Source organism: Alosa sapidissima, chromosome 7 (assembly GCF_018492685.1).
Source record: "Alosa sapidissima isolate fAloSap1 chromosome 7, fAloSap1.pri, whole genome shotgun sequence".
Lineage (NCBI taxonomy): Eukaryota > Metazoa > Chordata > Actinopteri > Clupeiformes > Clupeidae > Alosa > Alosa sapidissima.
In genome coordinates, this window is record NC_055963.1 from 38,321,807 (window position 1) to 38,337,791 (window position 15,985).

Below are 15,985 nucleotides of genomic sequence, written 5' to 3' on the forward strand. Positions count from 1 at the left end.
GTTAGAAATAACCAAATTACAATAGTAATGCACATAGAACAGTATTGTAATTTGGTTATATATATATATATATATATATATAAATATATATATATATATATATATATATATATATATATATATATATATATATATATATATATATATATATAGTATGCATATCATTAAATATATACCCACTAAAAAGACTACATCACAGTATAGGCTACCCACTACAGCTATAAATGATCAGGTAGAAGTGTGGACCTTTAAACAAAGTTGTTTATTGAAAGGACACATACACAACTCCAACAGTCAGAATGTATCAAGCAGAAAGTCAACTCTAAATCATTAAGTGAATTCCATAGAAATACTGAAATGAAACTTCACTCTTGAAACTTTTAATTAGTGTATTTGTGTACATATAGGATTACAAGTAATCAGCATCAAATAAACAAAACAACAGTAAGAAAGACAATAATACAACACAGTAATACAAAACAGTCATATACAGGAATCACTGAAGATCAAGAGACCCCCCTTTACATCCTCCACTGATGTGAAAATGAAGACACTAGGCAATCTAATTTAGGAGGAAGGTCAATAAATGTGATGACCTTTGTCCACTATGTGGTGCTATAATCACAGGAATTGGGCTCATATTTCAGCAATGCTTTCACGTATCAAAACCAAACTTAGTATATGGACTTGGGACCATATCCTGAGGACACAAAATAAATTTGATGACCTTCAACCACTAGTGCAGTGCTAGAGTAACAGAAGATTAGGTCATATCTCAGCAGTGCTTTCACGTATCAAAACCAAACTTAGTTCATGGACTCAGGACCACATCCTGAGGACACACAATACTTTTAGCAACCTTTGGCCACTAGGGGTGCTATAATTTGCAACACTTTCTCATATCGACACCAAACTTGGTACCTGGACTCGGGACCACATCCTGAATAAGGACAATACATTTAGTGAACTTTGATCACTAGGGGCACTATAATTAGCAAAAGTTTCTCGTATCGACACCAAACTTGGTACATGGACTCGGGAACACATCCTGAAGACGCACAATATATTTAGTGAGCTTTGACCACTAGGGGCGCTATAATTATCAACACTTTCTCGTATCCGCACCAAACTTGATATGTGGACTCGTGACTACAACCTGAGGACGCACAATAGATTTGGTGATGTTTGAGGCGTGCGTATGTGTGGGGGATTATTGGGGCGTGTGGGAGAGGAGATTTATCTGTGTATATGTGTATGTATGGGACAGGGGGTTAATTGGGTGTGTGTGTATAATGTAACAACATTGGGTTGCCATGACAACTCCTGCTCAACTGCTTGGCCCCCACATTGCTGCTTGCAGCTATATTTATTATTATTAGGGGTCCGAGCAGCGTAGCTGCAGGACCCCTATTGTTTCTGTACCGTTCATTTTTGGCCAAAATTCAGTAAAAGTCATACTGCAGCCTAAACCGTAACTCCAAAACTCTTCAAATTTTCAGGTATGGTTACCAGTACCCCCCTCTGCCCATAACCCAAAATTTGGGGTACTGCACCCAAAGGTGGCGCTATTGGGGAAAAAAGTTAATTATGCTAATTTCTCCTTATCAGATTGACCTAGACTCAACATTCTTTCATAATATTAATCTCTAAACTCAGATGCATCTTTTTGGCCCTGGTCTTATGGTCTAAAAATGTTTATTTTTGACACAATTTCATGGAAAAGCCAAACATTATAAAAAGTTTCACACTCTTCAAAAATAATCAAATCTTCACCAAAATTCTCACAGACAATGTTTAGACCAAGCCTCACAAAAGTTATCGATCAGAATTTTGATATTTTGTTTCATTTCAGAGATATAGGCCAATAAAGTTAGACCACTTAGGCCATTTTTCCTAGATCACCTATATTCCTATAAACCGTAAGTCCTAGAAACTTCACATTTTCAAGTATTGTTACTAGTACCCCCCCACTACCCATAACCCAAAATTTGGGGTACTGCACCCAAAGGTGGCGCTCTTGTCAAAAATGCTTATTTCTCCTTACCAGATTGACCTAGACTCAAAATTCTTTCATCATATTAATCTCTACATTTAGATGCATCTTTTTCACCCTGGTCTTATGCTCTAAAAATGTTTACTTTTGCCACAATTTCAGAGAAAAGCCAAACATCATAAAAGGTTTCGCAGACTTCAAAAATTATCAAATCTTCACCAAAATTCTCACAGACAATGTTTAGACAAAGCCTCACAAAAGTTATCAAAAGAATTTGGATATGTTGTTCCATTTCAGAGATATAGACCAATAAAGTTCCACCACTCAGCCCATTTCTCCTATATCACCTATATTCCTATATGAGTCATTTTTTTTTCCCTTGGAGAACAACCATACAACCATCATTATGTGGATACCATTAACAGTGCACATTTTCAGATCTGTACTCTTTTTTATAAAGCCCTTAATTCTATTGTCAAATGTATGCTAGGAATTTTCTTGATTTTGTGTGTTTGCCAACACACATTTTCACCATGTGAATGTGACTGCCAAATATTTAGGATTGTCAGTGGCTCAGTGGGATAATGCCTAGTGCTGGTGTTCGTTAGGTTGAGAGTTCGAATCCCCGGTAATGCTTTAGGCTCTAGCTCAAATACTATTAGTTATTGAAGATTCACACCATTGAAGAGCACCTGAATGACATCAGGCAATCAACATACACAGTCATTAGTTGCCAAGAATCAGAACGCCGAGACACTCTGACATTTAGGGGAACTTCTTTGTTCATTATTTTTCCTTCATCATTAAGTCTATCATATTTATATTTCATCCATTAGTGTTCTTCTCTACAAATGTCTAATTGCCCCAGAATTTCAAAAAGATTTCAGGTGTACTCTTTCAGGAAAGCCCTTCATTTTATTGTCAAATGTATGCTTGGAGTTTTTCTTGTGTGTTTACCAACACACATTTTCCCCATGTGAATGTGACTGCCCAATGTGTATGATTGTTAGTGGCTCAGTGGGATCATGCCTTGTACTGGTGATCCTTAGGTTGAGAGTTCAAATCCCACTTGAAGCATTAGTGTTAGAATACTGTTGGGATGTTAGCATACTACAATAGAATGCTGTTGGGTTGTGGAGGTTAACACACTATAACATTACAGCTACTTGTCAATATGGACTTGTAGTGCAAGGCAAGTGTAACTGTATAATTATAGGCTGTTTATCTTATTGACTCCGACACAGCTGTAGCCTATAATTATTTGTTATTCTTATAATATTTGTCATTTCTTATACATATTTAGTCGGCTCTTCCACTTGACAGAACAACTCTGTATCGGTTAAGGATGTCACGCATGAAACAATGCTGCAGAAACACGAAAATACGACTTTGAGTTTAGTAGGCTATAATTTCAGTTCCTGTTTATCTATTGCACGATGGGTAATAATTTAAAGGAATCGTGTTGCAGTCTTGTAAATAGTGACCCTGCAAGATCCCTAGTCATTGCAAAATCATAGTCTGTGACTTAAAACTCTACTACTTGTCTTTAGATGTGAGAGGGTCTGAGACTGTAGTCTTTCAAAAATCTTTTCCAAATCTTTGCAAATCTTTCCAAAGTCTGTCAGTGTAAGGAGGGCTTGTGGTGAAAGTGCTGTGGAGAAATTGCAGGATTGTTTGGCTCTGCCACCTAACCACACCCAGTTTACCTGCTGGGAAACCCTGTAGCTCCGGAGCAGGGGCTCAGACCAGGATAAATTGTTTGCTCGCCCTCAGTTCACTCTTTTGTTCATCTCAACCCAGCACTCCAGTGTGTCCTGCTTTGTGTGCGTCTTTGAGTTAACGTAAGTCATCACTTTAATGACCCTCACTATGACTTTTGTGATGTTTATCAGTTTGTAGAGTAGCTCTGCCATCATGTGTAAAGTTAAGGTCTTTGTTTGTTGGTTTGGTGTGTTGGAGTCCCATGTGAGAGATGATTAGGTGATGTTGGTTGACTTGGGATGTCAAGTATTGTTTAGTTGTACCTTATATAGCCATATGATTTCAGTTTATTGTTCAAATGTCAATTGGTTTGTTTGTGAGTTGGGATCTGTACTGATTTACCCCATTTCACTGATTACTCCATTTTCTGTTTGTTTCCTCTTTGATGCAGCACACATACAAGTAAAGAACAAAAGAACAGATTAATTGAAACTCAAATAAAGTTCACTTGTGTTGCACCAAAACTGCCATCTCCGTGTCATCACTCCATACCATTGAGCCTTCTGACCGAGGCTCTGCCTGCTCGCCACACACTCACTCTACCTCGACCCACATCGCCCCCTACAGTTCCTTAATAGAATACTGTTAAGAATACTGTTGGGTTGTGGAGGTTAGCACACTATAACGTTACAGATACTTGTCAGAACTTGTCGTGCAAGGCAAGTATAATTGCATAATTATAGGCTGTTCATCTTATTGACTCCAACACAGAACCCACCCCCACCCCCCTTCACCTACCACCACAAATACAATTCCATTCTGTGGGAAACACTGCCTTCCATTAACAGACGCTTCATCTTATCCATGACAAATGCATAGTCCTGTAGAATAGAGTATTGTTAGAATACTATTGAGTTGTGGAGATTAGCGCACTAGAATACTACTGTTAGAATACTGTTGGGTTGTGGAGGTTAGCACACTAGAATAGGGAATTGTTAGAATACTATTAGGTTGTGGAGGTTAGCACACTATAACGTTACAGCACAGGGTAATCCTAATTTTATGCATCACATTTATTCCAATCCAACACAAAGTGAAGGTTTTATCCAGATCAAAACCAAGAATAGATTATGTGATCTAATCCAATTTCAGGATCCTTGTTTCCCTTTGAACAAGCCATTTTCAAGATTTGATCCAATCCGATAGCCGAAATCCGGTAACTGAAATCCAATAACCGAAATCCAATTACGTTTCTTTTGAACAATTGGGCCCAAACAATCAAAGCATATGTAAAACTAAAAAGCTATGCTACCTCATGTTCGTTTTGCTCGGACCCCGTAAATCACCGCTTGCGGTTATATTTATTATTATTATTATTAGGGGTCCGAGCAGCGTAGCTGCAGGACCCCTATTGTTTCTGTACCGTTCATTTTTGGCCAAAATTCAGTAAAAGTCATACTGCAGCCTAAACCGTAACTCCAAAACTCTTCAAATTTTCAGGTATGGTTACCAGTACCCCCCTCTGCCCATAACCCAAAATTTGGGGTACTGCACCCAAAGGTGGCGCTATTGGGGAAAAAAGTTAATTATGCTAATTTCTCCTTATCAGATTGACCTAGACTCAACATTCTTTCATAATATTAATCTCTAAACTCAGATGCATCTTTTTGGCCCTGGTCTTATGGTCTAAAAATGTTTATTTTTGACACAATTTCATGGAAAAGCCAAACATTATAAAAAGTTTCACACTCTTCAAAAATAATCAAATCTTCACCAAAATTCTCACAGACAATGTTTAGACCAAGCCTCACAAAAGTTATGGATCAGAATTTTGATATTTTGTTCCATTTCAGAGATATAGGCTAATAAAGTTAGACCACTTAGGCCATTTTTCCTAGATCACCTATATTCCTATAAACCGTAAGTCCTAGAAACTTCACATTTTCAAGTATTGTTACCAGTACCCCCCACTACCCATAACCCAAAATTTGGGGTACTGCACCCAAAGGTGGCGCTCTTGTCAAAAATGCTTATTTCTCCTTACCAGATTGACCTAGACTTAAAATTCTTTCATGATATTAATCTCTACATTCAGATGCATCTTTTTCACCCTGGTCTTATGCTCTAAAAATGTTTACTTTTGCCACAATTTCAGAGAAAAGCCAAACATCATAAAAAGTTTCACATACTTCAAAAATTATCAAATCTTCACCAAAATTCTCACAGACAATGTTTAGACAAAGCCTCACAAAAGTTATCAAAAGAATTTGGATATGTTGTTCCATTTCAGAGATATAGACCAATAAAGTTCCACCACTCAGCCCATTTCTCCTATATCACCTATATTCCTATATGAGTAATTTTTTTCCCCTTGGAGAACAACCATACAACCATCATTATGTGGATACCATTAACAGTGCACATTTTCAGATCTGTACTCTTTTTTTATAAAGCCCTTAATTCTATTGTCAAATGTATGCTAGGAATTTTCTTGATGTTGTGTGTTTGGTAACACACATTTTCACCATGTGAATGTGACTGCCAAATATGTAGGATTGTCAGTGGCTCAGTGGGATAATGCCTAGTGCTGATGTTTATTAGGTTCAGAGTTCGAATCCCTGGTAGTGCTTTAGGCTCTAGCTCGAATACTATTGGTTATTGAAGATTCACACCATTGAACAGCACCTGAATGACATCAGGCAATCAACATACAACAGTCATTAGTTGCCAAGAATCAGAATGCCGAGACACTCTGACATTTAGGGGAACTTCTTTGTTCACTATTTTTCCTTCATCATTAAGTCTATCATATTTATATTTCATCCATTAGTGTTCTTCTCTACAAATGTCTAATTGCCCCAGAATTTCAAAAAGATTTCAGGTGTACTCTTTCAGGAAATCCCTTCATTTTATTGTCAAATGTATGCTTGGAGTTTTTCTTGTGTGTTTACCAACACACATTTTCACATGTGAATGTGACTGCCCAATGCGTATGATTGTTAGTGGCTCAGTGGGATAATGCATTGTACTGGTGTTTCTTAGGTTGAGTGTTCGAATCCCCATTAGAACTTCAGGATCAAGCTGCACATGCTATTGGTTATTGAAGATTCACACCATTGAACAGCACCTGAATGACATCAGGCAATCAACATACACAGTCATTAGTTACCAAGAATCAGAATGTCGAGACACTCTGACATTTAGGGGAACTTCTTTGTTCATTATTTTTCCTTCATCATTAAGTCTATCATATTTATATTTCATCCATTAGTGTTCTTCTCTACGAATGTCTAATTGCCCCAGAATTTCAAAAAGATTTCAGGTACTCTTTCAGGAAAGCCCTTCATTTTATTGTCAAATGTATGCTTGGAGTTTTTCTTGGAGTTTTGAGAAACACTGGTCTAGCACATTAAGTACCAAGTGAATGTTATTGTGGATAGATCTACCCTTCATAAAACCAGATTGGGAATCACTTATAATGTTGTGGATTTTCTTTTTTAATCTGTTAGCATAAACAAGAGTTATAATTTTATAGTCATTATTTAGTAAAGTAACTGGTCTCCAATTATCTAGTTTGGGGTCTTTGCCATGTTTGGGAATTAAGGTTATTATACCCTGTTTCATGGTGGGGGGGAATGTCATAATATCTGTCGCTTTCTTTAACATAAGAAGGAAAGGGCCTTTCAGTGAATCCCAGAAGTGTTTATAAAAGTTGGCAGTAAGACCATCAATTCCAGGAGATTTGTTTAAGGATAAACCTTCTACCGCTTTATCAAGTTACTCAACAGCAAAGTCAGAGTCACACAATTCAGCAAAATCAGTATCTATACGAGGAATAAGATGTTGGATATTACTGAAGAAACAGTTTGGTTCAGCACAAGAATATGCAGATGAGTACAATTTCTGGTAGAAAGAAACCACTTCCTTTGTGATCACAACTGGATCTTTATTCTCCTCTCCATCTATTACTATTAGTAAAGATTTTATTGAGTTTTTTTCTTGCCTTCTTTTTTCTAGCTGGCAGAAATAGGACGTGCTTTTCTCCCCTTCCTCTATCCACTTTGCTCTGAACCTTACATAGGCTCCTTCTGCCTTTCTGAGATAGATTTTATCTTAAGTTTAGAGGACAAGCTTCTTTGTCTGTCCACATCAGTAGTGGACGTACTTTGACAGAGCAAGTTTATTTCTTTAATTAAACTGAGTTCTTATGACTTGTTGTCTCTATTCACCTTTTTCCCATAGGATATACAGTAGATAGTGAATTCACATTTAGAAAGATAAGATTCTATGGAGCAATCTGACATCACTTGTTTAATGATGGCTTTCACACCATTATCAAACGCTTGGGACTTTAGCAGGCTACAGCTAAATTTCCAACAACCCTTATTGCAATAGCTGACATTAGAGCAGTGGTCCCCAAACTACGGCCCGCCACCTCATTTTGGGTGGCCCCCCAAAACATATCTGTGGTATATTAACGTTTTTCATGTGACGTATTCTAGGTTCTATAGCTTTGTTTACATCCAGCTGGTAGGCAAGGGACAAGTTGAACCCATTGAACACCGTTGTCTGCAGCTGCCTCTCAGTAGGCTACATCTCTGTATTTCAGCAATGTCAACATTTCAGGCATCAATAAAGGTGATGATGAAACGTTATCCCATTGTTCAATATTTGATAGCCTGTCACAGGAACGTTGTTTCGCTAAAATCGCCCTGATTTGGTGCATTGATCTGTATCGATAACGTTATGGGAGAACCTGCATGTAGCCTAATGGTAGCCTAACTTTTTTTCTCTGTTCAAAACTCTGTTTACACGAAGACAATAGCCTTTCTTAGAAGCTGTGAAATTTCACCAGAAAGGAACATGTCTTCCTTCTAAAAAAAACAATATTTGATCATTTAACTTCACCTGAACAGCGACAGGTCTTGGTAGGCAGTAGACTTAGCAGACGTTAAAACGGTAGCCTACTGTTATAGCCAGTCAGTCAGCATCATGTAACATTAATGGCGTTAGTCATGAATCCTGTAACATATTATATCATATAACAGCGATGGCTTATTCGAAGACGATCTGCATGGATATATAACGACCCAGAAAAACTCAGAATGTGAGTGATAAAGTTAATTAATTGTATGAAACTTTTTATTAGTTATCCATAGCAGCACCTATATTAGGCTGTTATGCTAGCTCAGCCTTTAAATATGTTGTTATTTTGGTCATGTGGACTTGATTAAACGGGTAAAGATAATTCATAAACTGCTTATTTCTTACATGACTGAAGCAGTAGCCTAGGTTCAACAGTGGTGTTTGAGGTTGCTGTGTTAAGTTGTTGTGTGTGATCGCTAAACAATTAGGATCAAATCAGTTTATTTTGACATACGGGAGTTAGCCTGACCTGTAACGTTAGCCTATAGCACATAAGCCTATTCTGTTTTCATTTATTAGCATTTGTTGTGATTATATAATCAAATGACACTCATGATTCCTTGAAATAGAAGGACAGAAGATAGGTGATTGATGTCCACAAGCACGAATTTCACGAGACAAATTAGAACAAACTGTTCCGGTAAAAATAATCTTGCCATGTTTAAAATGCTGCACTTTTTCCCTTCATAGCCTATCTCTGGCAATTCATTTTTGAATGACTGTAGATAGTAGTATTTTTGCCTACGTCTTCGTAGACAGTAGGCTACACCATTAGGCTATCTTGAGAATAAGACTTCACAGCTGCTAACGATCATCCTCCACAACCAAGAGGATAGGTAGGCTAAACGGTCGTTCGTCGCCTTTTTGCTTCTTATTGTAAAACCAACTGTTAGGGCCTACACAAGTGGTCAGCATCCCGGTCAATATTTGATATTAAAATTTCAATTTTGAAGCTATTTGTAACTATGTGTAGCCTATGCAACCCGACTGTTGCTAGGATACGGGGACGCTGGCGAGACACGCCACTCCGTCTGGCATCATGTTTTTGTTTGTTTTTATGTAATGTTCGTAATTTTATGTAATGTCATGTTTATTTTTTGTATTGATTTGTCTAGTTAAATGTTTTCTCTCTTTATTTACGTTATTTTTGATAGTTTTCGTGTTATTCTCTACTGCTTTCAAGTCGGCTGATGTTGTTAACGCTGCTGTCCATCGGGAGCTTGCTATGGCTAGCTTTTGCCCTGGGCCTCTTACATCCTTCAAATCCATCTGTGAGCCGGTGCTGCACTTCGCTGTCTGGTCGAGGGGATTTCTCGGGACAGCAGCTGGAGCTACTCTGCGAAAGATCTGCCGAGGCCGCCGAGCTGTTTCTGACCTGTGAGTTGCCATGCCAACTGGAGTCTGGATTGAGCAGACTAAAACGTCCCACATACTCGACGCACCCGACCAGTAGCGCGACAATGTGACGTCACAGAAGCACCGTAACCATTTATACTCGCGCGTGGTGGTCGCAACACTAGTTGCAATATTCTCCTGAACAGAGGTGTCGCTGTTGTGAAAAGACTAACATTAACTACTTACACAGCAGAAGAAGCTGCAGTAAGAAACACCAGTAGCTAGCCTCTGTGATGGTACTTCAGACTTTGGTTGCTACTATTCACAACTACCATCATCATTATCATGTAGTTTCCAAGGCACAGGTAGATAGATAGATAGATATATAGATAGATGGATATATAGATAGGTACTTTAGTCATCCCGAGGGAAATTTTAATAATTTAAACAGTTTAGTTAGCTAGCTAGCTAGCTAGCAGCTGGCTGAGTTTGTGTAATTTCCTGAAGTGGAAAGAGATTTTGTTCAGGCCTTAATAGATATCCTTTGTTTGAAAATAAATCGTTTCTATTCTTTCCTCTTAATTCCATGTGTTGCAACTCTCACTGGTAACTTTGTTAACTTATCCAGCAAACTATTAAAAATTCACGACTGTAACAAAACACTGCAACTCGCTTGCCCTCGAACTAGTCCATCTTCCTGTTTCCGCCTTGTCGCGCTCGTCTGAAAAAAAATGAGTGGTGCGCTACCTCGCGCTACACGGCCAAAACCCTGGCGCGCCAGAGAGATCTACGTCATTTTGACGTCACATTGTCGCGCTACCGGTCGGGTGCGTCAGGTATGTAGAAGCCTTTACGTTAACGTTGAAGAACTCTGCATTACGGACCACCAAACTGTCGCTGTTATAGCAGCTAAGTCCACCGAGTTGCTGATCTACAAGATCGCTCACGACTTTCGGACTGGTTTGCTTCCAGTGATCTCCAGACTAACAAGGCCTAACGTTCACGTTATCTCCAGACTGCCAGTGAGTGTGAAGAACTTTGTTGGCGTTGCATCGGTTGTGGAGACACAGCTGTGCGCAGTTTCACGGGAGTCATCATTGTCCTTGGACATTTTCAGCCGGTTGGAAATTGGACTAATTTTATTTTTATTTATTAATTTGTTGTCTGTCTTGTATGTCTTGGTGTCACGGGTACGCTGGCGACTACGCCGCTCCGTCCGGCATCTTTTGCGTTTGTTATTTCTTAAATGTAGTTCTATGTCTCGCACAAGAGTATGACATCGCCAAACTGTAACCTCCGTAATTTCCCCCATTCATTCTCTATGGCGAGTCTTAACAGTACACGTGTAATACTCTTTTTGTCCACTGGTGGTTGTTTTGGCGCTGTTTCGCGTTTACCATTGAAAACGGAATGAAATGTAGGCTTACAAACAATGTAAAGAGGCCTATGCTGACTGCATCAGTGCTCAAAGTATTCTAAAAGTTTATCAATTAATTGTTAATAACTAACTAACTTCTATTCAAGTCATATTTCTGGGAATTCCTGGGATAATTATTTCTATTTTTTATTCACTCGTTCAAATGTTCATCCAAATTCACACTTAACAAAGTTCTCATCAGGTGAGTGAAAGTTAGAATGGTGGTCATTTCAGATGTTTTTGCCAGCACTTCATAAAACTCTCATAGTTTGGTTATTAAATTATTTGTAGGATATTGCTTGTTCACAACTTGAGCTGTGTATGCAAAGACTCAGAGTTCACACATTTTAGATAAAATATACTTTTGGGACTCCCTGCTAATACTTTTGGGACTGCTAAAGTCTTTTTTATTAGTATTATTTCATTTGAGCTACATTTTACATGGCATGATGGCAATATAAACACAGTTAACAATGGTATTAAATTGCAGTAGCCTATGATTAAATGTTTGTTGTTCACAGCACTAAGCTATTTAAGGTTACTGATATACTACGAGTCTCTGGCCCTCTCTTAGAGCCAGGCATAGTGAGCTGGCCCTCGGAAGAAAAAGTTTGGGGACCACTGCATTAGAGGGTTTTACACTCAGTTTAATAACTGCGTGATCTGTGAGTAGCCCTGACCCTCCTGATTGCAAGTACACCCTGATTGAGTAGCGAAAAGTTCAAATAGTATCACTCTACACACTCCTGTGCAGTAGGTGGCGGTATACAACAATGTAATCTGTCTATAAACGAAACAAGAAGAAGATTTACCCATGTCCGGTTTTGAACGTACTGGCGCAAGTAATCAAGCATCTTCGCCCCAACTGCGTGGTTTATTTAATACACGTCTCGTGAGCATACGAACGATATGGATGTCGGTGAGCTGTTGAATTATCAGGTAAAGACACTCCTTTTTCTGGCCTGTATGTTAATGTGGTGATTTACACAGTATCGTTTTATCCACGGCTTATGGACATTTCACTACTTAGAGCTACCAGGGAAGGATTTTTTGATCCTATTTGCTGCTAGGGGTCTTGATGGATCTATCATAGCTAACTTTATATTAGCAAATGAAGCTTAAACGAGCAAACGTCCTGCTTTAGGAATGGAGGTCTCGAACAAAGCCCCGTTTTTCAAACATTATTTAACGGATTACAGATACAACCTCTTTTGCCTGTCGGAAACATGGTTGACCCCCTCGATCCCAGACCAGTGGGGTGTACGAATCTCGATTAGTGGGTTAGCGAGGTATGTTGCGCTCAAAGCCAGGCTATGCTGTGACACGAAAGTGGATCTGTTTTAGTGTTGCTATATCACCATGGTATCTTATGCTGTCAACCAAACCTGGTCGGGAGGAGGTTATGTTATAGCTCAAATCGTGTAATCTACTACCGTACACTGACCAATCAATTGTCTTAAAAACGAAGTTATCTCACGTGTAGGATTCTGTCATATATCTTACAGGTGGAACTCCGCCTCTACTAACCAGTGGTGGAGGAAGTACTGAAACTCAGTACTTAAGTAAAAGTACAAATACACAGAGAAATATTTACTTTAGTAAAAGTACCACAATGACAACCCTAATGATTTATTCTCTTAATATCTATATTCTAAAAGGAAAAATCAGTATGGGCTGTGGCATTTTAATTAAGCTAGTTTTAGGTTATACTCAACTAGATAGTTTTAAGCTAATGCAATTGTGCTTGCCATCTGTGGCCCAGTTTACATTCTGACCTACAAGACTGTAATTCTGGTTACCAGGGTGATCTGCTGAGTAATATCATTCAGCAAAACACGAGAGCCTGAAGTTTAACGGGGTAGACAAGGGAAACGTCGGGTGGATCGTAATGCCAATTATGCTGATTGAACAGAAAAGTTGCTGAGAAAGGTGTTTTTATGATTAGGTTCAGTTTCACTTGCGCAGACGCATAGACATTGAATGAGCGCTCACATTACTACCCCCCAATTGTAGGCTATGCATCTTTATTTGATCACACACAATTAAGGAATATTTCCTAATCTGGAAAATGTTACGTTTTTTCCGGCCACCGCTTCATTAATAGTCTAGGCTACCATTCATTTGTGCCGCAAATGATCAGACGTGTGACAGAAGCATGGGCATAGACTGTAACTTCGCTGATCCGCGGATGGCAATCTCATCGGAGAGGAGGCCCTAACGCTGCAGATAACAGACAGAGAAAGGCACAGAACACAGTTGCATGTACAGTGTAGCCATGGGTCTGGTGAATATAGCCTACCGAATGCAGATGGCTACAAGCTCACGCTTTGCCTGGTCTAGACTAAAAGCTTATGTTTCTAAGAATGCACGTAGCGCTCCAGAATCTTTGGTAGCAACCCCGCCCCATGGTAAAACAAACGTGTTTGTCAGAGAGGAAAAAAAAACTGATCATAAAATGTATCGTAAAAAGGAACGATGGTGTTGTAGAAATGTAGCGGAGTAAAAGTACAGATAATTGCTGTAAAATGTAACGAAGTCAAAAGTATGCACTATACATTTTGCTTAAGTAAAGTACAAATACGTGGAAAATTTACGCGCGTCTCCATGTTTCACGATTGGCCAACGTCACCCCAACACCGAGAACGCGCACAGATCTGAACTGAAAGCCTAGTTTGACAAATATATCACATAACTGCAATCATAGTATCACTTAACGTATACCCCTGAGTCAAGGCTTTGTCAAGCCTCGATATGTCTACATAGACTAGATATGTCTAACGTGCTTCGTAGTATACCCCACAGGATCTAAGTTAAAGGAGAATTCCGGTGTGATATTGACCTAAAGTGTATTGAAACATGATACCGAGTGTGAACGTATGTCTCATAGCCCATCTCGACTTGTCCCCTGCACTCCAAAATCTGGCGCTAGTTAGCCGATGCTACCAACAGCTTTTTCAGTAGTGGTGCTTCGGCATCGGGCTAGCCATGCAAATAAATCACTGTTTTACACCCATTTACGAGGCTCAATGTATCTCCACACTTCATTGGCTAACTAGCGCCAGATTTTGGAGTGCAGGGGACAAGCCGAGATGGGCTATGAGACATACGTTCACACTCGGTATCATGTTTCAATACACTTTAGGTCAATATCACACCGGAATTCTCCTTTAATGCCATCTGAAAACTTTAATTAGAAAACGGATTAGTTAGATAGAACACCAATGTTAGAGGGTGGTAAAGCAACAGTTGAAGTGATATGGATGCCGACCTGTCTATGATGTCGACGAGCACTTGAATCTTTAGGTAACTAGACTCTTTTACCTGGCCTACATGCATATGAATTGGTCAGTAGTGGTAGTGGTCGCAGTAGCGGCGAATAGGCTGACAGCCAGTGGGGTCTTTACTCCAAAAACAGTAATTGGGTATTTCCCAGAATTTGGACCCATTTCTGTCCACAGTTTGTAATTCTATTAAAAACACATTCAATCTAATAATGTTTAGCATCACTAATGAGTATAAACAAAAAAAAGCCTGGACTTTTTAATGGTTGCTCCTACTCATGATTTTGACACATTTTATTGGTGTTTTATGGTACAATATCTGTGTTTTGGTGTTGTTCGCAACCAGTCTTTTAACATGTTGTGCCATATCTCAAGCATTGTTTATCAAAAGTTAATTTAAAAAATCATGCATTAAATCATGAATTAAATGTTATCTGAACTAATGAACTGCATGCACACATGCATATTTATGCATTTCCTACTTTATTTTGCTTAATGTATACCTGTCTTATGGTTTAGCCGTCATTACCAGCACACTCTACATAAAGGCACTGCTACTGTTTTTTCATCAAAAAAATATTTGTTAGCTGTGGTCACCTAACATCACAGTGGAGTACATGGGTGTCAAGCAGAAAGATTGATCTCTTGAATGTCCAGAAACATTAGAAAATCTACTTTTTATCCCTCTTTTTGGGCATGTACACTTATTATGCGTCAATACCATACGCGTTGTATTTCGGTATTTTTTTATATTCCTGACATTTTAAAATTACTTTAATAGTTTAAATGGTGTACATTACATGTAGAAAGCTAGCTACACTTGCTTGGTGATCATTTTTGCTTCTCAGGGTAGTTTTTTGGTATTAAAGTCATCACCAACACAGTCATTACCAGCACATTATAGCTTGAAATGTAGTGGTAATGACGACTGTGTTGGTGATGACATTTTTATACATTTAAAATACTCTTTTTAAAAGAAATATGTTTATTTTTTGCACAAAGTCAGTTCAACTTGGGTTTCTAAATTATACAAATTTAATTGCTATAGATTACGATCAGTGATTTGTCATCACCGCAACAACAAAAGTCGTTGGTTTAACAGTTCTGCTCTGCTTTTAACACAATTGACCTATCGCAAGCCCCGCCCATCGAACGCGGATGAGCCAATGGCAGGCCAGTGGCTCCGCACATGTAGATAAAGTCTGACAGCTTCACTTTACGGCTCCATAGAAATGCATTGGGAGCCATGATTTTTTTCTGGTTTTATGGGATTGTAAGTGATGTATAGTAATGTAAATTGAAAAAGGAGGGCCAAACGACATGTGTGGGATT

General features: G+C 38.7%; 1 protein-coding gene across 3 annotated transcripts in view; it reads left to right on the forward strand.

Moving 5' to 3' along the window:
• Positions 1 to 15,985, forward strand: part of ctnnbl1 (catenin, beta like 1) — a 117,791-nt gene that overhangs the window by 1,403 nt on the left and 100,403 nt on the right. For 2 of the 3 annotated variants that reach the window (XM_042098226.1, XM_042098227.1), the window contains exon 1: positions 12,171 to 12,311. The exons of the other annotated variant lie outside the window; for it this stretch is intronic. In XM_042098226.1, coding sequence (XP_041954160.1) covers positions 12,282 to 12,311 — 30 coding nt within the window. In that variant the 5' untranslated portion in view covers positions 12,171 to 12,281. Of the gene's footprint in view, positions 1 to 12,170; positions 12,312 to 15,985 lie in introns of those variants that run through there. 3 annotated transcript variants of the gene reach the window in all.